Source organism: Pleurotus ostreatus (assembly GCF_014466165.1).
Source record: "Pleurotus ostreatus strain PC9 chromosome Unknown scaffold_4, whole genome shotgun sequence".
NCBI classification, from domain to species: Eukaryota; Fungi; Basidiomycota; class Agaricomycetes; order Agaricales; family Pleurotaceae; genus Pleurotus; species Pleurotus ostreatus.
In genome coordinates, this window is record NW_023503159.1 from 1371418 (window position 1) to 1398208 (window position 26791).

Consider the following 26791-nt stretch of genomic DNA (forward strand, 5'->3'; position numbering starts at 1 on the left):
CTGTACAAATACAAATCTACGAGATGTCAACAACTCAGTTAGCTTTGGAAGAACATTTCTTTGAGTATTCGCTGGGTGTCTGCTGGACTAGAGACCGTATGCCCTATTGTACGAGGATCAGAGAAGATTTCGTAGTCGTTTCCACCCTGCGCGTATACTCAGTTTAAGGAAGAACGAGAAAAGCGAGGACGGCTACCTTGTAGGTCTTGTCGCCGAAGAAATGTATCTCTTCAAACCCTTCGTCCTGAACGTGGTTTAGTGCGTAGGTTTTGTCCCATCCATGGGGGAAAACGTCGAATGATATTTGACCACCAATGGAATAGGTAAGACCGTAGTCTGCGAATTTCTCTTGCAGGATCTTCACAAATTTCTCTCGGAGGCCGTGTTCCTAGTATGGATTTGGTTTGGGTGCATATATGTTAACTGATATGCTCTTACCTTGTCATACGCTTGGAAGTCGAGTCGTTCTGCGATGCTAGTAGGCACTGTAAGCATGCTATACATCGAACGTCTCAATGACCGTACGTCGCGTTTCTGCCAATTGGGCTAACATTAATCATCCCGTTGCGGAATTCGACAAACGTCCCTCTAGAACGGTTGGGATCAGGGCGTTTTCGTGTCAAGTAATAGATCCTCACATACCGCTTGATCGGAATATCCATGTCGGCGATATAATGGAGAATGAACGAAACCAGCTTCTTGTATCGTTCTTCGCCCACAAACTTGATGAACGACTGGGACTCTAGTGGTTTCCCAAACTTGTATGCAGTAAGCCCATTCTCAGCGAACGCATAGTCGAATTCTTCAGTAGCTATGGGTATGTTATCAGAGGAGGCGCATGTAGGATATACGCTAAGTGCCTACCATTTGAGCCTAGTTGTTCTAGGATCTTAACCATATCTGACCCTCCAACGAAACCGATAGCGCTGAGCTTTCGCAGGTCTCGGAGGAGTGCGATCATCTCTGGCGATGCACTCTGTGCCATCCATCGTCAAAATTCTAGCATGCTGCGGATACCACAACGTACCTGACGCGCCAGAGAAAGCGTTCCATCGACATCGAATAGAACTAGCTTCTTGAACTTGCGGTCTGCAAACGCGTCTGAAACCATGATTTGTGTTGTTCAATTGTATTATGGGTATGTCTTATATACTGCGTTGGCGACGTGGACGCTGCGGAGGTCAGACGTGTACAGGACGTGGCGGTAATGAGCGGGGCAAGTGCATCGCAACGATCATGTTTGGCAGTATCGCATCCGCGAAAGGTAATCATTATCAGATAAGATAAAGGTCAACCCAAAATAATCTCCCCGCCTGAGTCACCACCACAGAGGCGATACAGAAGTCGAATAGAGTCACATCGGGTGCCGACTGTCCTTTATATCGACTGCAAAGATTGATGAGGAGAGCTAGTCTCTAAGCCAGCCGCAAATGTCGCAGTACCACGTTTTTTCGATACCGACATCTCTTCTCGAAACCCTTACTCCAAGAACGCTCTTCGGGGAACCGATATCTCAGTTATCTCAAGAATCCAAGCCCACCGTTGCTCATGAACCTCAGATCGCTACAAGCTCCCGAGCATGCAATATATGCCTCGGAGTCACGTTCACCGACGTCGACGTGCAAAGAGAGCACTTCCGATCGGACTGGCACCGCTACAATGTGAAGCTCAGGATCAACGGTGCTCAGCCTGTCGCTGAGACAGACTTTGCCAAACTTGTCGACAGTAAGTACACTAATATCCCAAGGATCATGGTTTTAACCCACGGGATCGCTGGCAGGCCTTGAGGATTCGATATCAGGGTCTGAGTCCTCCGCCGACTCATCGGGATCGGATTCTGACGCCGTAAATGCACTTGCGAACAAGGCGAAGCGCAACGGGAGATCCCTATCTCCCACCGAGAGGAAGGCAGCACCACAAACCGCGATAACATGGTTCCATTCGCCCCCCGACACGCAGATCGGTGTATACAGGGCCATGTTTTCCCAACAAAGTGACCCCACTGCATATCTGTTAGAACTGAAGGAGATGCAAATACCATACGAGGATGGCCGGACGTGGGCTTTGTTCATGGTCGCTGGCGGACATTTCGCTGGGGCTATCGTCCGGGTCAGTCGTGCGGCAGACGACGAAGATGAGGCCGACAATAAGCGGAAGAAACACAAAAAGCCGAAGCCAGACACGGAAGTCTTGCGGCACAAAACATTCCACCGATATACCAGTACGTTTCACCAGCCGTCATACTAATCTTGTTAACATCGCCTTAGCTCGCCGGAAACAGGGAGGGTCACAGTCAGCAAATGATAACGCCAAAGGCCCCGCGAAAAGTGCTGGTGCCCTTCTACGTCGCTATGGAGAGCAAGCATTACGAGATGTAGGGTTCTGATTGTATATCCACCGATGAAGTGCTCAGTCTGTTATAGGACATACGGAACCTCTTGCAAGACTGGGCTGAGGAACTGAGCGCATGTGAGCGTATATGGATACGAGCAAGCACTTCAAACCGCAAGATATTCATGGATTATGACGGCTCAGTCATCGCAAAAGGCGATGACCGCCTGAGAACGTTCCCGTTCCCAACACGTCGACCGGTATGTTCTAGCAGCGCTACCCCTTGCACTCGTTATTCACAATACCGCAGACACAATCAGAGCTCTCACGATGTTTGCTGGAGCTCACGCGAGTTAAGGTCTCCCATCTGACCGAGGATGCGCTGCGGGCACAAGACGAGGCTTACCTGAACAGCTTACCCAAGCCCAAGCTAGTACCAGTCGTCAAGGAGCCTCTTCCTGATAAACCGAAGCCCCCCGTCCTCACTAAGGAAGAGGAGCAGCTGCGCGATAAGTGGGGTCGACTACTGGAGATGGTAAGCAAGGGTAGGCTGGAACCATTGAGGGCTTTCTGGGAGCGCGAAGCTTCGAGCTTGGGGGGCGTCAATACCGCCATCCCTGAGTGGGCGGGAGAAAGACATAAGACTCTGCTTCAGGTCGCGGCGCGTGCGGGACAGGCTGATACGGTCAAATGGCTGCTGGACGAGGCCGGCGCGGACCCTACAATTGAGGTCGGCGATTTGGATGATGAGGACGACGATCATTCGGACGCTTCAGATGCACCAGCGGTGGTCTCGAAGGGATCACGACGGACAGCGTACGACCTCGCGCGAACGCGGGCCGTTCGGGATGTGTTTAGGCGATGTGCTGGTGATCATCCAGAGAAATGGGACTGGCTTGGTGCGGGGCATGTACCTAGTGTGCTGAGCAAGCAGATGGAGGAGGAAAGGGATGAGAGGAAGAAGCAAAGACGGAAGGGGCTGAAGGAGCGCGTGAAGGAGCGCGAGGCAAGAGAGAAGGGACAGAGTCGGTCTGTTTCCCCGGAGGTGGTGGTGCAGCCTGCTGCTAAGGTGGAGGATGTGCGGTCTGTTGGTGGACCGAGAAGGTTGGGAGGAAGTTCAGGGGCGGCGGAGGGCGTAGCCGGCCTTACCCCGGAGATGAGAGCCAAGGTTGAACGAGAACGGCGGGCAAGAGCTGCAGAGGCGCGACTGAAAGCGTTGGGGGGCGGGTAGTGCAGGTATACAACATAAAGCACGGGGAAAGTAGATCAAGCCAGGATTATCTGATGGCCAGTTATCCATACTGTGTACATCGCAGCACGCTCGATTTTGCGACACAATAGAATCCTCATACTATGTATTGTTGAATTAATAATATAACGTTTCCTCGAGCACGAGACTTCTAAAAATTCAACGCTCAACCCCCTCAGCTCACCCCCTAAGTAGATTACCACATGAAGTTCAGTTCACGTGATACTAAGGAACTCATTTCCGTTTTGAGCGGTAGGCCACGAGAGACCTCCCCACACACTTTCAACTTCGTTCGGTTCATCACGACCTCGGTATGTCGGGGCTCGTTTCCCCAAAACCTATGTCTTTTCTCCAGCAGCATGCCCCTGCGTTCAACCCGTACGCAAGAGGCATCTCCTACTCTGAGACTCCGCCCGCCCAGCTGGCTCACCCAGTTCCACACCAGCCCATGGGCCAATTTATCAATACCACCACCATGCGAGCAAGCAGTACCGTGCACGAGGATGGCAAAATCTACGCCCTGGTGATTGATCTGCTGAATCCCAGCGAGAGGGAGAGCGCCTTGCTGGAGCTCAGCAAGAAGAGGGAACAGTATGATGACCTTGCATTGGTGCTATGGCATTCGTTTGGTGAGTTTCCATAAGTGATGATATGTCGAGTAGCCTCTAACTGATAACTTTCAGGAATCATGCCAGCTCTGCTGCAGGAGATAGTCTCCGTGTATCCGATGCTGTCACCGCCCAATTTGACGGCCCACGTTTCCAATCGTGTTTGTAATGCCCTTGCGTTGCTGCAGTGCGTGGCCTCGCACTCGGAAACGAGGCAATTATTCCTCAACGGTAAGTCGATGAACGCTTGCAAGACGCTCGACAAGACTGACTCGCACGCCAGCGCACATACCCCTCTTTTTATACCCCTTCCTGAACACCACCTCCAAAACCCGACCGTTTGAATACCTTCGCTTAACGTCTCTCGGCGTTATCGGGGCTCTTGTAAAGGTCAGCTGCCCCCGCCTAGTATTTCCATAGGTTCTGACTTTGATCTAGCAAAATGACAACAATACCGTGATCCACTTCTTATTGTCGACGGAGATCATCCCCCTCTGCCTGCGCATCATGGAAACCGGCTCCGAGCTCTCTAAAACCGTGGCCATATTCATCGTGCAGAAGATCCTCCTCGACGAGACGGGCTTGAACTACATTTGTCACACCTATGAACGCTTCTACGCCGTTGGCACCGTGCTCGGCAATATGGTCAACCAACTCGTCGAGACGCAGGCAGTTCGGTTATTGAAGCACGTTGTGAGGTGCTACTTGCGCCTCAGTGACAATATGAGGGCTCGTGAGGCCTTACGGGCGTGTCTCCCTGAACCTCTCCGTGACCAAACTTTCAGCTCCCTCCTTAAGGTGGGCCTTCTAGTTATTGTAATGTACGGCAATGCTGACTTGAATTGTCAGGGAGATATGGTGACTAAACGATGTCTCACGACTCTGCTCAATAACCTTAATGAAGCATAATATCTAATCATCATACTGGACCTCGCACCTGCTATCAAATGTTGCATATCATCGATTGGCGTAGAAATTATCCCAAGTGTATAACTTTTGTTATTTTATTTGAATATCCGTGTACCTACTTTACGGACTGGTGTCAATATACATAGTACTATATCACTTATGATGTGCGTTTCTGTCAGCACTTGCCGAGGACCGTGTCATACCGTGTCCAGATGAGATTCAGGGGTCGAGGCGGAAAAATATCTCATGAATAAAGTATATTGAGGTCAGGAGACTTTCCTCTTACCTCCACCCCATCACTCCGTCGCCCATGGACATGTTCTTGTCGACGCCCAACGCAACGGCGTCGCAGTCTCAATGGCCGGATAGCTCGTTCTCGTTCATCCCAGCGGATGTGCCGTTCTACTTCACCCACAAGTCCCGGCTCATTGACAAATACTCGGACGAAGCCCTCACGCTTGCTGCACCAGTCCTCTCTTACTGGTTCCTCTCTCTCTTCTTCCACTATCTGGACACTAGAACTTGGCAATGGCTAGAGAAATACCGGATACATGAGAGCGCGGAAGTGCAGAAGAAGAACAGGGCGACGCGGCTGGATGTAGTGAAAGCCGTGTTTTTTCAGCAGGTTATCCAGACGCTATTGGGTATCTTGTGGCTGAGCGAGCCGACGACGTCCGGCACGTGGGATCAGCATCTGCAGAAGATGGGTGAGATTGCGGCCACGGTTGCGGGCTTTGCGCACCGTGTGCTAGGGGAGAAGGTCGGAGAGGCGGTTCTTAGGGCGAACGGCAGAGAGTTGGTATATTTCGTGTACTGGTGGGCAATCCCGAGTGCTCAGTTCCTTGCCGCGATGTACGTTTCCCACTTCATCTCGTTGGTAGATGTGCTGATAATGTTCATTGTGGACAGCTTCTTCATTGATACATGGCAATACTTCCTCCATCGCGGTATGCACATGAACACCTTCATGTACAAGCAATTCCATTCGTGGCACCACCGGCTCAACGTCCCCTATGCCTTCGGCGCCCTCTACAATCATCCTGTAGAGGGGTTCCTCCTAGATACTCTAGGCGCGGCACTAGCAGAGTATGTCACTGGTATGACCACACGACAGGCTATGCTCCTCTTTACCGTGTCGACGTTCAAGACAGTGGACGACCATTGCGGGTACACTCTCCCCTGGGATCCATTGCAATTCATTACGAAGAATAATGCCAACTATCACGATATTCACCACCAGGTACATGGTTGTCTCATCTTCTATTCCAGGTCTGTCGCTGACACGCGTGTATGGTGTGTAGACTATCGGAATCAAGTCCAATTTTGCGCAGCCTTTCTTTATCCACTGGGACACGCTCCTCGGTACGCGGATGACAAGAGAAGAGATGGAAGAACTCAAACGAAAGCGACACCAAAAGAAGGAGTGATTAGTACAACTCATTTTGGTGGTCAAATGTTGATCTTATCTTGGATTTCTTACCTTTCTTTGTTTCCATATTTAATACTCAACTGTACTTTCGCTTTTCGCTCGTAATGTAATTGGATGAAGCACGAGAAAATACATAGATGAGGGCGGTGTACCGTGGGTTACCAGTTCGCCAACACTGATCTTGTAAGTGGTACACTCTCCATTTCGTGTTCGTACTCGACCTCCACACGGGGGCCCTCTGAAAGACGAGATATAATCAGATATTGAATACCAGTCTCAAGGCGAAATGAACTTACGCCTTCTTCCTTTCGATGGTCGTTTTGAGGGTGGGGCTTTCTTCGTTGAAGGTGCTTGCTTCCGTTTCCCAAGGGTCGCTTTTGGGTCATCGTCATTTTCAGCATCCTCGCCTGAATCATCGTCCTCGGAAGCGCCGTCCTATCGAGACAAGGTGACAAAGTGAATGCTAATGGCTGCTGGGAACATACCACAACATCCTCCAAATCGCTCAGCCCGTCCTCATCCTCATCTTCGCTTATATCACTAACGAACTCCCGATCCCCCCATTCTTCCTCCATCTCAGCCTCAAGCTCTTCCTCGTCCTCTTCATCCGTCTCGTCATCCTCCAGCTCCAGTTCCTCTCCGTCCAACAACTCTTCTTCGCCTTCAGTAACGACTCTGTTTTTACCCTTCTTCTCCATATCCAGGACCGCTTGCCAGACAGACTCGTTGACGTTCAGAGGGGCATCGCCGTATGCCTTGGATTTGAGACGCTCGATGAGTTCCTTTTCTATCGACCTTTCGAGGTGGGCAGCGGAGAGTGCTTTGCGCTCGCGGGTAGCTTCGCGACGGTCAAGCTTTTTCTTGACACCGATGAGTTTTGGTCTAGTCAATAGAAACTCTGTCGTTAGCCATTATATAGTAGGCAGGGGAGGAGGGGAGACTCACTGTTGCCGAAGTTTCATTCGACGCATTTTGATGAGATATTGTGTTATTTTGGTCACTCGTTGCTTGCATTTATGAATGGTGAAATTCGGCCAGTGGATGAGCTCTGCATCTATCTGCAAGTTGCATGTAGACAATCAGCGGTGTGCTCATTCATCGTCGATGTTCAGAGGGAATCAATCTACCTGTTCCAGTGCCTTGGAGTAATTATTGGAGAGTTTTATTCGCTCCCACATGTGTGCAGGGGAGTGCGCGCGTTCGATCGTCTTCATGTAAAGGTATAGAACACCTGCGGTCCAGATCTTCAACAACGAAGCAACGGAAAACCGTGAAACTAGGTCCCCTTACCCTCTTTCTCTCTCACAGTAGCGTATCGCGAGTTTGCTAACGGACATGACTGACGATTACAGAGTCCGGTGACATTGTACTCGTTTCTGCAGAAATTTTGGGTGGTTGTTCTAAACCAATCAAAGGAGAAATGGATGAGCAAGGTGTGGTATTAAGATCGAGAGCATAGGTACGCACTTGACTTTATATGAGCAAAACTGGTGGTTGATAACAGACCATATCACGTCGTCTGCCTGCATTCCTCACGATATCGCGGGGGTGGATAGGGTTTTAAGGTGTCCTTCTTGCTAAAATCGAACAGCGATGGTAATTATCGTATCGAGTAGAAACGAGCGCCTAAAGAAATTTCAGCTTGCCACGTGCCTCGCGCCCGATCACAATGCCAGAATCAATGCACCGGCTCGGAGTTCCACACACTCCTTCATCCTTAACCCCCACCATCCCGTATTCACTCATTATAAATGTTCCTGGCGCGTCGAATGATGTTCTCAACTCTAGCCTACACCCCGAGGCATGCAGCCAGATTCTCCTGGGCACACTGCCAACAGCCAGGCAGTCGACTCTTCTCGGTGTCCTCGATGCAACAAGATTTCCACTTTGACACCCACCATTTCGTCCAGCGTCTGGAGAGGGAGGGTTTGAATAGGGCTCAAGCAGAAGGTATTATGAGTGCTATGGCTGAGGTCATCGACGAGAGTATTCGTAATATGACTAGTAATATGGTTACAAAGGCCGACCAAGACAAGGTGAGCCTTGTATGCGCCTTATATGAACTACCTTGGGTGAACTCGGCAATAGCACCACTACACGCAACAAGTCGACTTTGCCCAGATCAAATCGGAACTTCAGCTCACGCTCAAGAATGACCTGTCCACCCTCAAGGCCGAGAATGACCGTCTCCTTGCTGACATTGGCAAGCTCAAACAACGGCTGAGAGAGCAAATCACGCAGACACAGGGTGGCGTGCGGCTGGACTTGAACTTGGAGAAAGGGAGGATGAGGGATGAGAGTAGTGGGCAAGAGTTGAAGATCAAGGAAGTGGATACGAGGATAGAGCAGGAGATTGCGAATTTGAGGACGACGATACAGGCTTCTAAGGCTACGACGTTACAATACTTGGTGGGATTCGGTGAGTGTAAATGGTGTACGAGACTTCAGACAGCTAACTACGGACTCATAGTCACTGGATGCTCGGCGCTGCTGATGGCCTATTTGAGGTTCCGCGTCTGAGACCGCCACCCATCATCGTTCTCGAACTTTGCTTCGATGATCCTGATAGACACTCGACTCTATATCCCCAACGAATCAGACAAGTAAACCTATGTATCTATAATCCCTTATATCTATTAATGTGGAGGTAGAAGTTAGAATTGTATACAATATGTTATCCCTAGCAGGACAACAGACACATTCAAGCTCTACTCCGCTGCAAAGCCTATATTCGCTTCATCTAACACTTAGTTCGCCTTCATCCCGTCTCCTCTACTACAAACTAAACTTTTCCTTTTCAAGCCTATCATCATGCCATCCAATTTAGAGCGGCACTGTGCCTGGGACGGCGCAGAATCCCCTTAGAGAATCGTCGCGTAAGTGTTGGACCTATGGCAAGCTCCTCCCCAAGCACCACGATCGCAGAACACCACGTTGGTGGTATGTTTCGTTTCAAGAGTGTTGAGTTGAGTGCTGAACATATGCGCCGCTAGTTAACTTGTCTTTTGTACTGCTAGCTGCAGCGATGTGACAATGGCAAAGACTCACTTTTCGTTACAGAAAGCCTGCTCTCGTATTGCCATTCATCTTCTTTGTGGGATGCGCCCCTCGCGGGACACAATTAGGGGGTAAGCATACCTTGTAACGCCAAACGTCTTCTCGTTCTGATGAACATTGATTTAACTATGTTTGACCCATGGGCTTAGATCTGGACCCTTCATAAGCTTTGGCATCAACTCGAACGTTGGCTATATCATGCGGCCAACACCGACGTTACGCTCCAAGCTGCGTAATTTACGTGACCGCCCTTTCTCACTTCCAGTCTGATCGATTGTGGAGGCGCACCTATTGCATGGGCCCTGGCCTTCCTTGGCCTTGAAGTCAGGATATAGTAGTTCTGATGGACTGAGAAGTTTCGTCATGAAGTTGGTTTCTAACGCAGGTTAAGTCGCAAGATTCTTAGTCTTGACCCCGTGGCCAGGGGCGGCGTGGTGCTTTCGTTGATGAGGACACTGTCCAGGACCTAGTCTCTCAGTGACAACACCTCACATATTTTGGACAGACTTAGCCATCGCATTTGCCCGTAGCCATGCCTTACACTCCAACATTAAAACCACCTTGTATTCATGTTTCTCCCAGATCGAAATAGTAAGTTACAGCCGTAACATCCAGTTTCACGAGACTAAACTTGTACAAGAGCGCAGGACTAATATCGGCCTCGATCAGCACCACTCCTCTCTTAAATCAAGTGAATGGGTGAATGGCACATTGATCGACCTGCTGCCAGGCGTGAAGCATAACCTCCCCATCGAGCCTCGTCTCGCAGGAATCGAACGAGTTGCAACTTCCTCCACACCCATCTCTGTCGCAGAACGCGACGCTGGTTGTATCCATAAGGCAGACGGTGTCGAGAGCGTTGAGACAGGCGTGATTTCTATCGTAAATCGTGCAGGCGCCGCTGCCGACGCTCTCCCTTGTATCGAGGGTATTACGCCCGGGGAGAGACCTTTCGGCGGCGCCAATGAAGGTGAGGTCCGCATCCGTAGTGCGGAGCCACTTGTAGAACTCTACATCGCTGACAACGGATGCCCCTACATCTCTACTCTTCAGAAATTCTGATTAGCCGCGCCGATACTCTCAGCAAATTCAGTAGAACCATGCCGCGGAGGCGGGGATAGCAATGACCATGTCTTTGAGCGTAACAACGGAAACGGTTCTGAGATTGAATTGCATTCGACATATGTGTTTGTTGAGTAAGTATTTAACCTGGGAAGTAAGTAATGAGGCGCTTAAAATAATTGGAAGCCAGAGAAGCGCCGATTAGTTCGATTATTCCCGTCCGTGATGTTGCCGTGATGTCAAAACATTGGAGGCTGAATCTCTTTACCCTTCGTAAGTACCACCGAGTCCATAAGTTTTATGACGCGCTAAAACATTCCTTGGGACTTCCTCCCCAAAGTTTAGTCCTCTAGTGTACCTCTTGTCCGATTATCCGAAGACGTATATCCCACTGACGCTGGCATGTTCTGTATCATGTCATGATGCGGCAGCCTGCAACAGGCTAGATGTGCCCTTAGCTTTGCAATACAGTGAACGTGAGGTATCACAATAATCCTCACTGCATACTGCTGAGTTTGTACAAATTGCAGAAGTAATACTGCGATCTTGGCCAACTTTCATCTCCATCAACAGATTGAGCGCCACGTTGTGGATTTGATAGTACGCTCTACTACCTCTGCTTTCCCCCAAATCACAAGTTGAGCGGCACATTGATGGACTCGGTGCCCAGGATGGTCCCGCAAGGGTTGAACGAGTGCAACTCCCTACGCAGCTGCTACTGTCGCAGTACCCGACGTTGAAGTCGGACCAAAGATAGTCCGTGTGAGGCGCTTTGATGCAGGTACTGATTCCTCGGTAAATCGTGCATTCGCCACTGTGGGTGGTGCCGCTACGACGGGTGCAGTACATCTGCGTCGCCAGCTGGGAGTTGCGGTCAATGAGCAACTTTTCGTCGCTACCAACGAAGGTGAGGTTCGCACCCGCCGTGCGGAGCCAGTTGTCGATCCTGGCTTGTGGGGTCAAGATATAGTAATTTTGATGGTGAATTCCACCTGAGGGCGGTCGGGAAAGTCCCACTCTCGATCCGGTGGCCGGGCTGGACCATCACATTCGTCCGTACCCATGCCTCAAGATTCCTCCGTGTACTACTCGAGTATTGCCCATATATTTTCTGGACCAAATGAGTAAGTGGCGGCCTAACGTCTGATTACATGACACTGCTGAACTTGTACAAAACTAGTACTCAAGGCCCACCCCCTCTCGCGCGCCTGAATCAGGTGAATGGAACGTTGATGGACACAGTACCAGGGGTGAAGCAGAAATTTGCATCGAGCACCGTCTCGCAGTGGCTGAATAGTCTACAGGTGCCTCCACATCCACTTGCGTTGCAGAATGCGACGTTGGTAGTAGCCATCAGGCAATTGGTGCCGGGAGCGTTGAGACATATACTGTTTCCCTCGTAAACCGAGCAGCGGCCACCACAGAGGGCCCCACTTCGTTGGGTGCAGTAAACTACCCTCGTGATGAGAGTGTTGCGCTGGGCGAGTGGGCTTTTGGCGCCGCCAACGAAGGTAAGGTCCGCATCTGTAGTGCGGAGCCAGTTGTCCAACTCTGCATCGCTGACGATGTTTGCCCCAACGTCCCTGCTCTGTTGAGAAGGCGTGTTAGTTTCAAGGTAGGTCGAAAGACTAGCAGAATCATACAGAGGTGGGGCTGGCAATGGCCATGACTGCAAGCGTAACGAGAGAAGCAAGTTTGAGAGTGAGCTGCATTGTGTGCGGGGTGTAGTAGGTATGTGTCCTTTGTGTGTTAACTGGGACTACTGATCATCTGCACCAGAGTACCTCGTCTTTATACTGCTTCAAATACAGCATATATCGCCAGAAGTCGAGTTCGTTACCCTACTTCCAACTTCGTTTTCTTTTCAGAAGGGTGCCTCTGCGCGGAACGGTCATGGGGGCCTTCAGGCGTCGAAAATTCCGATGATTGCACATCCCAATGAACATCGATCCAGGCATCTGACTTGGGGTTCTCTCGAGGCAGTGGTATGTGGCATCTAAACGTTGTGTTGTGCAGTGCCATCAGGTTTAAAGTGCCAACCTGGAGCGAGTCTACGTCCAATAACATTGTTCTTCTTCTTCTCTGGTCTAACTGAGCAAGAAGACAGCGTTAACAGTATGGGCCTCATAAATTCTGAGGGCCTCGTGCGTCTGGGATATTAGACTAGGTGCGTGATTGGCGAGGTTAAGTCCAAATTTAAACCCTGGGCCAGGGCGCGCTCTTCTCCGCGCAGGAAGCTCGAATAGAAGGTAAGTCAACACCATTCAGCGCTCTTCTCTAGGCTTATGGAAAGATGCAGTTGAATCCTCCGCATTTTGGAATGTTGTGGCGGGTTGTTGATGAGTCGGGCAGATCGATTAGGATCGAAAATGGCTGTGAATGACCACACTGTGTTGTAACAGTGATTTACTGAAGTTTGCCGAAGTATTGTACTTCAAACATCAGGCGACGCGCGCGAGGGGTTTGAAATCAGTATTATCGTAATATTTGAATTTCCCACATTCGAAACGTTGAAACGTGACTGCAATGATTGTGAAGCGCCCATTAGTTGATTATGCCTGCCCCCGATGCCAGAACACGTAGCAAGATCCCTTTGAACCCAACGAGAGTCTTTTCTTCCTCGTAAGTTATCAGTGAACGTGAAGAGAGTGCAAACTGACGCTCTTCTAGCATTCCTCGGGCTTTGCTTCCCCAGGTTTTGGGCTCTAACTTGCTTCTTGCTGGCGTTGTATATCTGGGAAAGGAATGGCTGCTTTCGCAGGATGTTGGCATGTTCTGGGTCGTTATGAGGTTACTTGCGTGCGGGGGCCTCGGAATCCTTGTCTGGGAAGGGATCACAGGCCAGATGCGTGCAAGGAAACATATAGAGGTATGTGTCCAGTTCCATGAATGTGTTTCTCTACTGAACATTGGCTAGTTCTCGGTGCTCGCCATGGCTTCTCTTTTGCTTTTTGTTCAGCAAATATCATTCTTTACGGCCCTGTATAGGATGTCTGCCATCCGGTATGGCTACATTCGTCCCAATTATGTTGATCTGACGCGCATGTAGTGTGGTCATTTTAACGCATTTCGCTCCGTATTGGACACAGGCTCTCCTCGGTGGTAGTACGGTAGGATGCGGTTCTCATAATTTTGAACTGAGTCCTGAGCATCTTTATAGCCCAAGCAATCATTCGCCGCGATTGTTACCTTAGCCATTGCGTTCTTAAGCGACATACAATTCTCCTTCGCGAATATCTGGCACTTCTTGCCTCCATATGGCGCTCTCATTGTTTATGCCATCGTATCGACTGCGCTTGAGCACACCCATAGTGTCCTTTCTCCGTCGCTTGGGACTACAGTGACGCTTAATGCAAGTACATTGGGCGCTGCATTCATAGCGCTACCTCTATACGGATTTAGGACTGTCCTTGTGAGTTGTTAGTGTCTTCTGTCTTATCAGTGTCTCAAGCCCTTCCATGGTGTATCTAGCTCGGATTCCCTACGACGCCAGTCATTCCCCTGTCATCGTTGGCCATTTTGCCGCTACTGACCATAAGTCTGCTTTTTGTCACGCCAACGACTACGCGTGCTGTCGGTCTTGCAGCCTCCGCCGCCCACTACGTCAGCTTTTCGTACCCCGTCGTTGCTCTATCGACCACTCTCTTTGGCATTCTCGCGTTCTCTCGATTGCCTTCTTGGAGCGACATACTCACAGCCTCGGTATTGTACTATGGTAAAAATCTGCATTTGCCTCTACCCGTTATTCCATTGACTCCCGTTCTTTCCCCCAGCCGTTTATCCCCTTGGTCAGGATGCTCTGATGCCAACGTCCCGTACTCCGACTTCTCGTTTGATTCGTTCCTACCTCAAGACCATTCTTTCTAACCCTGAATCGCGAAAGATATTCTATTTCCTCATGTTAAACATGTGCTACATGTTGGTGCAGATGTTATACGGCGTTTGGACAAATAGCCTGGGTTTGATATCAGATGGTATAGTCGATCATCCATTGGCAAAATATAGCGCTAACGTATATCGTTAGCTATACATATGGCCTTCGATTGTATGGCCATAGGTGTCGGTCTACTTGCGTCAGTCATGGCGACCTGGGAACCCAATGTCCGCTTTACTTATGGGTGAGCACGCTTCTTCGTCGACGCAAATATGTACTGATCGTGATCCCCCCAACCGTAGCTACGGAAGGATCGAGACGCTGTCTGGGTTCGCGAACGGCATATTCCTCATTCTCATATCCATCTTCATCGTTTTCGAAGCTATTCAGCGACTGTGAGTACTACCCAGTTCCTACGCATCGAGTTGTAAACAACAATTTGTCAGTTTGGATCCCCCGGAGATGAATACTAGTCAACTACTCTTAGTCAGTTCCCTTGGGTTGGCTGTGAACCTTTTCGGTATGTTCGCCATGGGTGGTCACCATCATGTATGTTTTCTCCGTCGTTTCCCGCGCATCAGGAGCAGGAACTAACTAATTGTCTTCGAAAGGGTGGTCACTCACACTCGCATTCTCATGGTCATGACCATGGACATGATGAACACAAACATGACCACAGCCACGGGCATGATGACCACGACCACAACTGTCCCCCCCTCGCAAGCCACGCGCATGATCATGATCACGACCATGGTCACGGCCACAGTCATTCCGCAACTCATGACGATCATTCCCACTCCCACTCCCCGACGCCTGCACTTCTGCGCCCTTCAGATACGTCCTCCCACTCTCACTCCCACTCTCATTCGGAGCCGCATTCTGAGCCACGCTCACATACACATTCGTCCCGTCAATCCGATCACGCATCTAAAACCCACCGCCGGCACGACTCCGAGAAGCGTCGGCCGCCCCCTCTCCAAGGCCTCGTCGACCTCTCGGCTCCAGAAAGCTTGCTTTCCCCAATATCCCCCATAGGGCGGGTTGATCAATCACCCGTCACTCCTCAATACCACTTTGGTGCGGACGACCACTACCAAAAGCACCACCAAAACGATACCCCGAATCTAAATAATCATAATCATGCCCCGGACCACTCGCACGAGGGGCACAGTCACAATATGCGAGGTGTATTTCTGCATGTTATGGCCGTAGGTCCTAATAATTATCTCATATCGCACCTCATTGACGAATATCTATCTTGTAGGATACCCTCGGATCAGTAGGAGTCATTATTTCCACACTTCTGATCCAGTTCTATGGATGGACAGGCTTCGATCCTATCGCATCTCTGTTTATCGCGATTATGATTGCTGCTAGTGTTATACCGTTGGTTTTGGACACCGGCCGGGTCTTGTGTCTTGACGTTGCAGATCGAGATACAGACATACAGCACGCGTTGTCGGAGGTCAGTCTAATCAACTATTCGAGAGATGCATACTCATTGTAGCTTGTGAACAGCTCGCGTCCGTCGAAGGCCTTGCGTCGTACACTTCGGCGCGATTCTGGCCGAAAGATGCGTCGAGTCTGATTGGATCTATCCATATACAGCTCAGTCCCTCTGCAGCAACGTATGATCCTGCTGGTCCTCACTCGAGTCAGCGAACGACGTATATGAACTTAGACCGGGTAGTAGAGCGTGTAGACACGCTTCTTAAGAAGCGTATACGCGGGTTGGAGGAGTTAACTATCCAAGTGGGAGAGCCTGCCTTTAACTAATTTCAACCAATCACCTTGTATACTATATCTACTCTTAGAGGTACAAAGTCTCCGGAAGGTGTTTATGCCGCATAGTATACCAGGCTATTTCATCGTACTGTTAGTGAACGGGAAAATCATATTCATACCAGCAATAGGATCCTACTGATTAGCAATAATGAAGACGCCCTGGTGCGATTGACAACCAAAAGCACGCAGTATCGTTTCTCTAAACCTTGTTCGACAGTGTATCCAATACTATCGAGTAAATACGGATATAAAGTGCAGTGCCAATATTATAAAGGGTATGATAGAGATGTAGTAGGATGACCCGTAATTACCATAGCTCTTCATCGAATCTCTCTACGACTGCATGAGCATCTTCCACGTCCTTCTGTGCCTTCTTTCTCATATAGAAAATGGGACAGTCTTTGCTGGTACAGAGCACATCCTATGCCATGGTTGATGAGGAAGCATGATTTCATGAAATAGTGGCGACGTACCTGGTGAAGTGAACCCTGACACCGCTGGCACTGTGTCCATAGGCGAGCAAAACGGACTTCTAGCTGCGACGATGTAGTAACTTGTTTCTGATATAATTCACCAACGCGAGGGCGACAGTTATTGCACACAGCACCGTCTGAGCGGAAGCGACTAAGTATATCAAACAAAACATGGGGAGCATGCACTTACTCTTGACACTGTTGTTAGGTCGTAGAGGAGTTTTACACCCCAAACAAGTGACTGTCTTCACGGCATACTTCATCAGCCCCCCTACGGTAGGGGTGGCGATTTGGATAGTACGAGTGTGATCCCCAGACACTAATAGGAATTTTAGATCGACAACCTTCAGTATCGACGAGGCAAGCTTACGAAGCGACGAAGCCTTGTCTCCCAGGATCGGCTCGAATATACGCATCAGAGGCTTGGAAAGTTGATTTTCAAGATAGTATTTAGTATCGATGGGAATGTTATTCTCCAAGACGTATAGCGGGTCTTCAGATTTTTCGTATGCCGCTGCGCCTAGTAGGTTGTTAGTACGATCATCGAGAACTAAGGTGAGGGGGCCACCTTTGATGCCTTTGATGATGACATACGCCACACGGTCTCCAATAGCTGGTGCAGAGCCTGAAGGGGATGGAAAGTCAACTCTCGTTGAAACCGCGAGAAGAGGCCTGCGCTCACCAGCATCTCGTTGCCTCATCCGCTCCGCCAATTCAACGTGGGCTTGTTTCGCTGCATAATCTAACCACAATGTTGGCCCAGGATAAGTGCATTCTTAGGACGAACCTCTTACCTGCTTTAGCCAGAGCTTTCGTGATCACCAGCTGAGACATATCCACTTTGTTCTGCAAAAGGTCTGCAATCGTTCGCTTTGTGTAGCTGTAAGGTTGGTGTCAGTAACTGCGCTTTGCTAGATGCTGCCGCTTACTCTTCTGCGCCCTTTACGTCCCTGTCGATCAGCATCTTGTGCAGACATGTTTCGATGACAGTGGACACGAGGCGGCAATTATCTCGACGAACGGTCTGAAGATATGGTTACCTATAAACCAGAGGATTCTAGAAAACAAATACAAACCTCTATACCCTTGGCGTCCATCTTGTCATATTTTTCCGGTTTTGTCCAGTATAAGCCAGCGTAGCGCTTTTTGCTGATCAGGAGATAGGGATAATACACTTTCTCGAATTCGAGCTTGATCGGCTTTACAAACTTCGCCGTAACGAGGTCAGCGGCTTCACTACCTGTTACAAAAGATGAGCTGAGGACAAGGCTTGGTAACGGCCTTCCGTACCCAAAGCCATGACTTCCTTAAGGTCTCCTGGCCCGAATTTGACCATAACAGAGTCAGTGTCACCGTAAATGACTTCCGCATTATGGGAGTGTCCGTTACTGATACAGTACTCAGCTTCCACTTCCTAGATGATTGTCAGACCGTGTCCCACCAGCTAATCGGAGGACCCACCTGTTTCGTCTTTTCGATCATTTGACGTCCATATGCTGTAACACTGGACGAAATGGCTAAGCAAGGCAGCTTGCCAATCGTTGCACCTGTAAATCCATACACGGAGTTCGCGCTGATCTACGAGGCCGTTATCAACGTCGGACTTCATCGATACACCAGGCGACTGGCTTACCTTAAGCGCAAGTTGGCGGCCATCGAGCACAGCCCGTTTAAAAGGGTCTTTCTCGTTCTTCAAGTCAGCCTTTGCACGCTTACGAGCGGAGATGAGGTCTTCCAAGACGGTAGGTAAGAGACCCTTGCGACGAGTCTTCGTCACGAATAGATCTGAGCAAACAGAATGTAAATTCAGTTACGTTAGCACTACGCCAAGCGGCTAGAACGACGTACCGTTGTTAGGCGTTTGTATATAGTCGACATCTTTGACAAGGTTCAGGCGCTCCACCGTTGCCTTCTCGAGAACAGTGGTATAACAAAGGTTATGAGCCATCATGATGGATGGATACAGGGAACTGAAATCCAACGTCGCGATCGGAGTATCATAGTACCCTTTCTTGGGCTCAATGACGGTAGCACCCTCGTATTGTTCCTCAGAGCCTATAGGAACGTGTTGTCATTTGATTGAAGGACAACGATGGTACATTGACAGACCTTCGCCTTTGTAGCAAGGAATGACATAGCCCTCTTCGTTGGCCTTTCGGTACAGTTGAGAAAGTACCTTGATAGACTGGCCACGGGATAGCAGGTAGTTGAAGGGCACGCCGGTGACGCGGGCCATTTCGATGGAGTTGACGAAACACATCAACTTGTCCAGCAGTCGTTGTGGGAGGTAAGCGTCCTGGTATCAAAAATCAGATGTGGCCAAGCAAGCAGCCTCTAGGTAGATATACCTTCAAGCAATATACAGCCAGGCGTCTTCGCGACTCCGACGTTCCGTTTTGTAGCTCGGTAATCACAGAGTAGTGCACATCCTCTTTCTGCTCCCCAAGAAATTGGGCGCACACCGAATTCAAACTGTAGCTACGAAGCTTGTATTCTCTTTGCATATATTGGAGGATATCCATCTGAAGCCGTCCATCCAGTTGGGTGTCTTTAGAGTCACGTTGACCATAAGCCTTCGACGAAAAGTGGGTCTCCTTGACCTGTGCAGCGATACCTGATGGATATAGACATACTTGCGTGAGTTATCTCAAGAGGGAGGGGGATTATACTTACGTTTTAGCCGTCCAAGGAATGGAAAACTCTTAACATCCAGCGCCTTGGCCCGATCCATAAGATAAGGGATATCGAAATTCGCAATGTTATAGCCGATTATAACGTCGGGGTCAGCTTCCTGGACGAAGTCCCGCCAGCTTTCCAGCAACTTGCGCTCATCGTCAAAAGAGATAACTTGAGAGCCCACAATATTCGAGCACGAATTTAGGGTAAAGACATTGCGAATGAACGGCTTCTGCTCCCCTATTAGAGCGTCAGAACTCGGCTGCGAACGATAACTGTAACTGTGGATTGATCTACCTTGGCGGGTAACCATGTTGGCGATCTGGATTACGGGATCCTCACGGGCTTCAGGGAAGATGCCTTTACGACCCGCACACTCGATATCGAAACTCAAGATACGAAGTGGGGCAATTTTAGACCACTCGCCCTCAGCCGGATGCGAAATAAATTGATCGTATCTATTCAACATTTAAGTTAGGTAGCTCTCGAAAGTAGGTCAACGGCCAACTCACTTCACTTCGAATTCAATCTGACAATGAGATTTCTTTTCGGCATCGCTCTTAAGCTTGTACTTCCCTGCCAGAACTTCGATCCAATTCATGCCCAGTACCTAGACCAAGAACAGTTAAACGGCGGTCAGTAGCCGATTCGTTTATCACACCTTTGCGTCGATCATAAAGCGAAGGGGGAATTGAATATTACTCTCGAATGTCGCGATAGGGCCAGGGAATAGGTCTTGATAGTTACATTCTCCTCGCTCAAACACCCGTGTTAGAGAGCTGCAGAGTTAGCTGGATATGACAACGAACGTAAGTCCTGAGACTTATCTCTAAGTTTCGGAAGTAGCCTTGGTTGTATAAGCGTCAATTTCAAGAAAGGCACTACATCGTCTCCCAAATATCCCCATAAACTCTTGCGCTTGATGATTTCTATACGCTGCACCGTCCTTGGGTCGTCCATTATGCTATTGAGATATGACTTGAAGCTCTCCAAATCATCCTCGGCAAAGCCTCGAGGCACTGGGACGTAGAAGTATGGAAGAAAGCCAGTGACCACCGCTAAGACGCTATGCCCATGCTGACGCGATCATGAGCTTCAAGAGTCGTTCCTAGTTATACAGTATCTGTCACCTCTGTTGTTCCATACATCCGAAAGGTAGGAGTAGGACCATCATATGCATCTTCCACGTCGATTTGTTGAAAGACTGATAATAGCTGGCTTGAGATCACGCCAATGAAGCATCAAGCATAGCACGCACTTATAGAATCCTTCTGAGGGTTAATCGTCGGCGCTGGTGGCCGGGGCCAGCAATCTGCACCACCCTCGGCAGCTACTCTACTCAGTACTCAAACTCAACAAAGACCTCGTGCAAACACGCACCATGGGCATCCCCCGATTCCTCCTTCAATCGCTGAAGCACATTAGCGAACGACGATTCGGCCGGGGCACCCTGTGATAGTTTCGGTGTTCCTGCAGTACCAAGCTTTCGTTTTTTTGTAGCACGTTCAGCATCGATGTCCATGTTAGAATAAGCCGGTGAGGTCGCGCGAATTCCTTGTGGGCAAGCAGATATATTGCGTTTGGCTGGGACTCCAGCAAACGCATAAAGGAAAGAATACAAGCACGCGCGCAAACTATCTACATAGTCACGTGAGCCCGTGTAACCCCTGTACCGCCTCGATTGTCAGAATCCAACAGTCCACCTGTATGCTGAAGAGAAGTTGTTATTTCAAGCCACATTATGAGCTGGACAAATTCCGGCGGCTGCCTCAAGAAGACATGGACTCCTGTGATCCGCTCAAGTGGTGGTATAGCCGCCGACTCCAGTTTCCCAACTTGTGCCGCCTTGCTCTCTTGGGTATTCCGGGTGAGTGTTTATTCCTCATTGCTGTATCATCGTGCTGATATTCTGACTTAGGCTCCGCTGTAGCTGTTGAATGTATATTTTCAGCAGCCCGTGACACATTATCCCTTCGCCGTGCCAGTCTTAACCCGATACCATTCAAATCTTGATGCTATACAAGCAGCACATCTGTCGTTCTCGTAATGCGACCGCTTAGCTCCCTGAGTAGCCCATCAGAATTACTATACATACAACGTCGCGTCCCGTCGAACCAATTGGGGTCAAGCCGTAAACGCACGGCGTGGAATATTAAATCACCATATGATCAACGTATACTTACCGTAGCTCCCGTATACGGTACGGCTGGAAGCCCTAACATTGTGGAGCAACGAATCTTTTTAGTGAAGAGACGGCTTTGAAAGATTGCCGAGGCTTTCTTCCATTTTCAACGCGTTCGCAAACGCTGCGGGCTTCATGGATCCTTGCGCTCATGAAGCTCGGGAGAGATAACACCGAGTATCGATCAGCTCGTTGTTCCCAGTCCCGGTTAAAGCGTACGCTGCGATCGTGAGCGCCTCGGCCCATAGACGCTTGACCATCATTCAAGTAGTTCGCTTCCCGATTCGAGGGAGCTTTAGCATTCAAGGACTTCGAATCAGCAGATGAGAGATATGGATCAAAGGCGCTTCTTGGACTGACTCGCAGACAAAATAGGTTACATTGCGGGCCTTATTGTGTGTAACTGCATTTGTAGCACTCGATTCTGATCAACAAACAGAAAATGCATGGCCCATACAGAGTATTATCAAAAGGAATTGGTACTATACAGCGGGAATATAACAGCGACCAAGATTAACAACCGACATAAGACAGCTACATATGGTTACAGACGAGAGGTAGGATAAAATCGGCGTACCGTCTATACTGAGATACAAATAAATGAACACTTCTTGTTTGCTCTCTCTCTCTATTACTCGTTCAGCGAATGAAGTTGCCCACGAAATCATCCCAAGTGGATTCCATCCGGTTGTGTTCCGGGGACCCAGAAGCGCGGCGCTGATTAACTTCATGGCCATTCATCATTCCGTTCATCATCCCCGCAGATTTATCGACTGGGGAGAAGCCATTCACAGAGTGGGACTGATCCGCGATACCCGAGCCGTAGTCGTAAACAGGGAAGTACTGTGGGAAGGTGTTGGTGTTCATCATCCCGTTGACACTGCTACCGCTGTTTTGCAGCCCGTTGCTGTCAGTGATAATAGGTTGATATAGGTGTTGCTGATGTTGCTGATGTTGAAGTTGTACCGGCGAGGGCGGATGATTCGCGTGTATTGCGTGGGATGTATGTCGGGAGGACTGCTGATAAGATGCCGGCTCGCTGTGGTAGTGTCCCTGTAATGTCGACATGCCGTATGTGGAGATGTCATCGTACGGGCCGGATGAGGAAGGATCGGATACCATCATGATGTCTTGGGATGGGATCCGTGTTGGATTGTCCCCAAACGTACGAAGGTACTCTAGGACTTGAGGCCCCAGTGCACTTCCCGCCGATGGAGACAGGGGAAGGGGGACGACGGGGTTGTGTGATGTGGGGGATCGTTCTAGTACTTGTGGCTGTACGGGAGGAGACATGGGCTCCTTCTTGGCTACCAGGCGCGTCTTTCCGCCGAGAGTGTCGAGTTCGTCGTCAGGTTCAACAGGGGAAAGAGGTTCTGTCGGGTGGCGGCTGACGGGTGATCCCTTGCCTTTGCGATAGTCATCCAAGCTTGCGTGAGCCTTGGCTTGCAGGTTCAAAATAATGCGCTGGTATATGGGGCGTGACTCAGATGATTGTGCACTAATGATGATGGTAATGACGCACCAGAACTTTCTCAGCACGGAAACCAGGTGCCGCCTTTGAGAAGAGCTCGCAAGCCGAGTCAAGTTGCACCAAGGCAGACGGAGCTAAGCTCATAGAAGGGCACCGAGTGACTATTGAGCCGAGAACAATCTAATTAGAAGCAACCGTTAGCGATGAACGGTACGGAGGGTGCATAATACGGGCAGATACATAGGAGTGAGAATCTCCGAGTGAATGAGATGAGCTAAATCAGTAGATAGACTCACGGCACAGGAGAACATATGGGTCCATAGGAACCACATTCTCTCGCTAGGCTCTTTTAGTTGCGTGTGGAGGTTCCGCATTAAAGCAACAAGTGATCCAGCGCTACGATATGCCGCGATGACCGAAGTGCCGTATGGGCTTCCAAGTGGGTCTTTGGGATGGTCACTGACTGCGCGTGCAAAAAAGCTTCGGTGGAGATACAATAAATCTAATTATACAGTTGAATTGGATCCGAAAAATGGAGATGATACGACTCACTAGACTCGCGGATGGCTAAGACAATATGACGTTGAAGCATTAACATGACGGTTTGTGGGAATCCACCGGGGCGAGACTCCGAGCTCCCAAACCCTGCAACCTGCAGCACTGGGGGAACTGGGAAGGCGCGGAATTTACGATCGAGTTGCAGGATTGTTGCATATGTCGGGGTTTTGGCACCGAAGGCCTGCTCGTGTAACATCGCCATGCATTCGGAGGAAAACCTATGTTTCCAAGCATGGACTGCTCGGATGTCAGCGCTCGAGCTTAACCAGCGAAATCGGCGGAACACCTACAGCTCTGCTCATCAGAAGGTTCACTGGAGTACGGCATCTTGCAATCAACATGCGCTAGGTTGAACGACGGTGGGCGACCGAAGGTCATGCACTGCCAAGAGTCGTATGTGTACAACTCCCAGAACAATTCGCGGCGACGTTGAGTCTCTTGTGGATCGACGCCCCATCGGCCACTGTCGCGGTCTACAGTCGAAGGGGTCATTATGAGTGTGAATGGCAAGCCCTGCATTACTCACGAAGACCAATCTAGTAGCCGAGAAGAAGTTTAGAACATGGATCGGAGTTGATATCGGGGCGTGCTTACACTCTGGGACAGTTTAACAGTTATTCCCATAATCGCCCATCGTGCGCCCGAGCTTGTACCATGCCGATCAGCGAGGAAAAGGTAATAAGACATTAAGAACTACGAACAAAGAACGTTGCATCAATACCAAGTAGCGGGATACAGGGAGAAGTCACTAACCAGCGCCTGTACGGCAGTGATAGTTGGCTCGTCGAATAGAGGATGTCTGAAGAGAGCCGCGCGAGCAAGCTGATTATACTTCTCAGCATCAAAGTTGTAAGGTGGCTGATTCACCGTGTCCATCAGGGAGCCCAAGGCGAGGACTATGAACATGAGAGCTAGGCGGTGAGATAGAAGAGGCTCCTCCGTTGGCGACGCATCTGTTGAAAGGAAGAACTGGCTGTATATTTCTGTGTCGAAAGATTCGGCTGAAATTGGGTTATACCTGTGAAACCAAGGGTTGAGTATTTGTCAAACGGCGGCATCTTGACAGCTAGATCGTACATCATTGCGGCATGGCTGAAGTATACAGTCTTGAGTTCCATAGTTCGCTCTGCGCTAGGAAGATACCAGGTCAAGTGCGGCATGGGGATCTGAGCTGTCGGTGATGGGTGAATTGGAAACGCTGCGGCCTTTTCAAGCATTTCATAAGGTAGATGGCTTTGGAGGGCGGTTAAGTGACTCTCCGCCTCAGGCTCGTCATCTTCGTTCTGTGATGATAGTTGTGAGAACATAGCGTAGTACACATGCCTCAGAGAAACATGCCTTCATAAAGTACTAGATGTAGATAAATGATAGTTAGTTAGGATGTGAAACACGATGGTCGAAGGTCAGACTCACCCATGAGCTAGCAATTTGTCCGTAGTATTTCGTACGACCAACAGGACTGATGGAAAGCGATCCAAAAGCGTCTACAACGTCGGGATTGCTTTCTTCCTCCTTCGTGGGTTCATGATGCTGACTCCTGTGAGAGGGTGCCTCTCGTTGCAGAGGTGCTTTTATTTTCAATAGTTCTTCGCTCAGCAATGGGTGTGGCTCGTGAGAGATTTTTAAGTGTGACTCTCGAAGCCCATCCTCTAGCTGGCGAACCCGATTCGCTAATTCTGTAATCTTCTCATGTAGTTCTTGGGTAGACGCCAAAACGAATCTAGAGTGTCATATACAAAATGAGCGAGCACTCTGAAGGAAGCAGAGTCCATATATTACCTATTCCCTTGCCCAGTCGTCAGGGATCCCTGTGGGTGAAGTTCTTGCCTGAATGGAATCGTAAACAGAATGGGCGACATACGTCTGGACATATTGCCCCGCATCCCCGCTTCACGCATGAGCCACAAGGAATGGCTCGATCGCACCGCAACTTGAGACTGATGCACCGTTTATTTTCATCTCAAATCACGAACAATTATCAACAAGCCCACCGTCTACATTCTGCACACGAGAGTCTTGTAGCGCCCTTTCTCCGTTTCTTCTGACCATCTGGTGGAGGGCCGGCTAGCCCATATTTTGGGAGTGAGGGAATAGGGAGGGAGGACATGTAGTTTACAAGGCTTGCCCCCTTTACAAGTCGATGTGGATGAGATGATGGTGGTCAGAAAGCAAGGAGTGGATTAACGAACGATGGGCTTTCAGGGCGAAATCAAGATCGCAGGGCGCGACCCAAGCCCTTGGTCCAGTTCGGAGATGGCCGTTTATCCCGATTAGGGAGCGAGTGCACGTTGCGTGGCGGTGCATCATTTACTTCCGAAAGGACCAGGTTTCGAGCCTCCTGCCCTTCGACAGGCTTAGACGCGAGCTGTTGCCTGTTGACTAGCTCACCCTTCTTTGCTTGCTACCGCTCCCACAGCTTGTCATTTTCTCATCAACAAGTCGAGGTGCCCATCAACTACATCTATGCTTCCTTCCTGTAAGGTCATCAATAACGCTGAAATTTGAAACATGCCAGAGACAACAATGTACTTCTTAGGCTAACCGCTAGCAAGGCGCCCCTTGATGTTGAGTTCTCGGTAGTCACCAAAACGGCGACAGAGACGTCTCGAGCATCCAATCAATGATGTACACTACTAAGCTGTGCCGATTAGGCATCATTCTGTAAAAGTTATACATATACTGCTGCTCAGCGTATACTCTTTTCTTGCTTCGTGCTAATCATTCTACTGCACAGGCCATCAACGACGTTGCATTGGGCGCAGCAACATCTAGTTTCAACAACTATAACGCCCTATTCATCGGTGGCCTTCAGTTACCGATCGGATGCCTTATTAGGAAGTACAAGCCGCCGGCGTTATATCATCGATCGAGCATAGAAATTCAAATTATATTCCAGTCAGGGCCACTACATCCACACAAGCTGGAGAACCTCGAAATACTAAGCTGTAAAGTTGTTGGCTCCCCCCCATTATCTATCCTCTGGCGGCTGAGTCGATTATGATTACTCCGGCAAGTAAGAAGTCTGACAAATTGTGCAGGGCTTCTATCCCTTCCAATATGTCCAGAGTAACCCAACGATCGATTTATCTTGCTTCTGCATCACGTCATGTTACTCTGCCTGAGTCCA

The 26791-nt window shown here is 49.6% G+C and overlaps 12 protein-coding genes across 12 annotated transcripts; 6 read left to right on the top strand and 6 right to left on the bottom strand.

Annotated features, from left to right (window-relative positions):
- Nucleotides 1-38: 38 nt before the first annotated feature.
- Nucleotides 39-1111, bottom strand: SEC53 (Phosphomannomutase; the record flags this gene model as incomplete). Its single annotated transcript, XM_036775825.1, has 7 exons — nucleotides 39-146; nucleotides 197-388; nucleotides 439-475; nucleotides 526-588; nucleotides 643-811; nucleotides 865-976; nucleotides 1028-1111. 7 exons carry the CDS (start codon nucleotides 1109-1111, stop codon nucleotides 39-41), a joined length of 765 nt encoding a protein of 254 aa, XP_036631844.1.
- Nucleotides 1112-1430: 319 nt separating this feature from the next.
- PC9H_006275 (uncharacterized protein) lies at nucleotides 1431-3562 on the top strand (the record flags this gene model as incomplete). Its single annotated transcript, XM_036775826.1, has 5 exons — nucleotides 1431-1725; nucleotides 1802-2221; nucleotides 2268-2374; nucleotides 2424-2591; nucleotides 2642-3562. The coding sequence occupies 5 exons, from the start codon at nucleotides 1431-1433 to the stop codon at nucleotides 3560-3562; spliced, it is 1911 nt and encodes a 636-aa protein (XP_036631845.1).
- Nucleotides 3563-3893: 331 nt separating this feature from the next.
- RCD1 (Cell differentiation protein rcd1) lies at nucleotides 3894-5097 on the top strand (the record flags this gene model as incomplete). Its single annotated transcript, XM_036775827.1, has 5 exons — nucleotides 3894-4209; nucleotides 4264-4419; nucleotides 4472-4578; nucleotides 4627-4986; nucleotides 5038-5097. 5 exons carry the CDS (start codon nucleotides 3894-3896, stop codon nucleotides 5095-5097), a joined length of 999 nt encoding a protein of 332 aa, XP_036631846.1.
- A 310-nt stretch (nucleotides 5098-5407) lies between these two features.
- On the top strand, nucleotides 5408-6524 carry PC9H_006277 (uncharacterized protein; the record flags this gene model as incomplete). Its single annotated transcript, XM_036775828.1, has 3 exons — nucleotides 5408-5949; nucleotides 6007-6337; nucleotides 6399-6524. 3 exons carry the CDS (start codon nucleotides 5408-5410, stop codon nucleotides 6522-6524), a joined length of 999 nt encoding a protein of 332 aa, XP_036631847.1.
- A 160-nt stretch (nucleotides 6525-6684) lies between these two features.
- Nucleotides 6685-8055, bottom strand: PC9H_006278 (uncharacterized protein; the record flags this gene model as incomplete). The annotated part of the gene is made up of 7 exons (XM_036775829.1): nucleotides 6685-6764; nucleotides 6823-6961; nucleotides 7012-7408; nucleotides 7472-7584; nucleotides 7654-7757; nucleotides 7817-7926; nucleotides 7994-8055. 7 exons carry the CDS (start codon nucleotides 8053-8055, stop codon nucleotides 6685-6687), a joined length of 1005 nt encoding a protein of 334 aa, XP_036631848.1.
- A 339-nt stretch (nucleotides 8056-8394) lies between these two features.
- PC9H_006279 (uncharacterized protein) lies at nucleotides 8395-9046 on the top strand (the record flags this gene model as incomplete). The annotated part of the gene is made up of 3 exons (XM_036775830.1): nucleotides 8395-8562; nucleotides 8615-8945; nucleotides 8997-9046. The coding sequence occupies 3 exons, from the start codon at nucleotides 8395-8397 to the stop codon at nucleotides 9044-9046; spliced, it is 549 nt and encodes a 182-aa protein (XP_036631849.1).
- Nucleotides 9047-10152: 1106 nt separating this feature from the next.
- PC9H_006280 (uncharacterized protein) lies at nucleotides 10153-10645 on the top strand (the record flags this gene model as incomplete). Its single annotated transcript, XM_036775831.1, has 2 exons — nucleotides 10153-10174; nucleotides 10224-10645. The coding sequence occupies 2 exons, from the start codon at nucleotides 10153-10155 to the stop codon at nucleotides 10643-10645; spliced, it is 444 nt and encodes a 147-aa protein (XP_036631850.1).
- A 1213-nt stretch (nucleotides 10646-11858) lies between these two features.
- On the bottom strand, nucleotides 11859-12357 carry PC9H_006281 (uncharacterized protein; the record flags this gene model as incomplete). The annotated part of the gene is made up of 2 exons (XM_036775832.1): nucleotides 11859-12233; nucleotides 12289-12357. The coding sequence occupies 2 exons, from the start codon at nucleotides 12355-12357 to the stop codon at nucleotides 11859-11861; spliced, it is 444 nt and encodes a 147-aa protein (XP_036631851.1).
- Nucleotides 12358-13199: 842 nt separating this feature from the next.
- MSC2 (putative zinc transporter msc2) lies at nucleotides 13200-16295 on the top strand (the record flags this gene model as incomplete). The annotated part of the gene is made up of 13 exons (XM_036775833.1): nucleotides 13200-13267; nucleotides 13316-13514; nucleotides 13563-13648; nucleotides 13695-13755; nucleotides 13812-14057; nucleotides 14117-14360; nucleotides 14419-14619; nucleotides 14670-14763; nucleotides 14822-14914; nucleotides 14966-15068; nucleotides 15404-15727; nucleotides 15784-15984; nucleotides 16038-16295. 13 exons carry the CDS (start codon nucleotides 13200-13202, stop codon nucleotides 16293-16295), a joined length of 2178 nt encoding a protein of 725 aa, XP_036631852.1.
- A 316-nt stretch (nucleotides 16296-16611) lies between these two features.
- POL3 (DNA-directed DNA polymerase delta) lies at nucleotides 16612-20975 on the bottom strand (the record flags this gene model as incomplete). Its single annotated transcript, XM_036775834.1, has 23 exons — nucleotides 16612-16725; nucleotides 16778-16914; nucleotides 16968-17096; nucleotides 17148-17297; nucleotides 17346-17402; nucleotides 17460-17519; nucleotides 17572-17657; nucleotides 17707-17801; nucleotides 17854-18017; nucleotides 18068-18191; nucleotides 18239-18355; nucleotides 18411-18562; nucleotides 18626-18832; nucleotides 18887-19073; nucleotides 19126-19391; nucleotides 19451-19693; nucleotides 19751-19911; nucleotides 19966-20063; nucleotides 20115-20206; nucleotides 20263-20530; nucleotides 20584-20657; nucleotides 20712-20783; nucleotides 20834-20975. The coding sequence occupies 23 exons, from the start codon at nucleotides 20973-20975 to the stop codon at nucleotides 16612-16614; spliced, it is 3195 nt and encodes a 1064-aa protein (XP_036631853.1).
- Nucleotides 20976-22274: 1299 nt separating this feature from the next.
- PC9H_006284 (uncharacterized protein) lies at nucleotides 22275-23866 on the bottom strand (the record flags this gene model as incomplete). The annotated part of the gene is made up of 4 exons (XM_036775835.1): nucleotides 22275-23099; nucleotides 23158-23286; nucleotides 23403-23608; nucleotides 23659-23866. 4 exons carry the CDS (start codon nucleotides 23864-23866, stop codon nucleotides 22275-22277), a joined length of 1368 nt encoding a protein of 455 aa, XP_036631854.1.
- A 512-nt stretch (nucleotides 23867-24378) lies between these two features.
- Nucleotides 24379-25523, bottom strand: PC9H_006285 (uncharacterized protein; the record flags this gene model as incomplete). The annotated part of the gene is made up of 4 exons (XM_036775836.1): nucleotides 24379-24682; nucleotides 24742-24947; nucleotides 25078-25384; nucleotides 25444-25523. The coding sequence occupies 4 exons, from the start codon at nucleotides 25521-25523 to the stop codon at nucleotides 24379-24381; spliced, it is 897 nt and encodes a 298-aa protein (XP_036631855.1).
- Between the last annotated feature and the right edge of the window lie 1268 nt (nucleotides 25524-26791).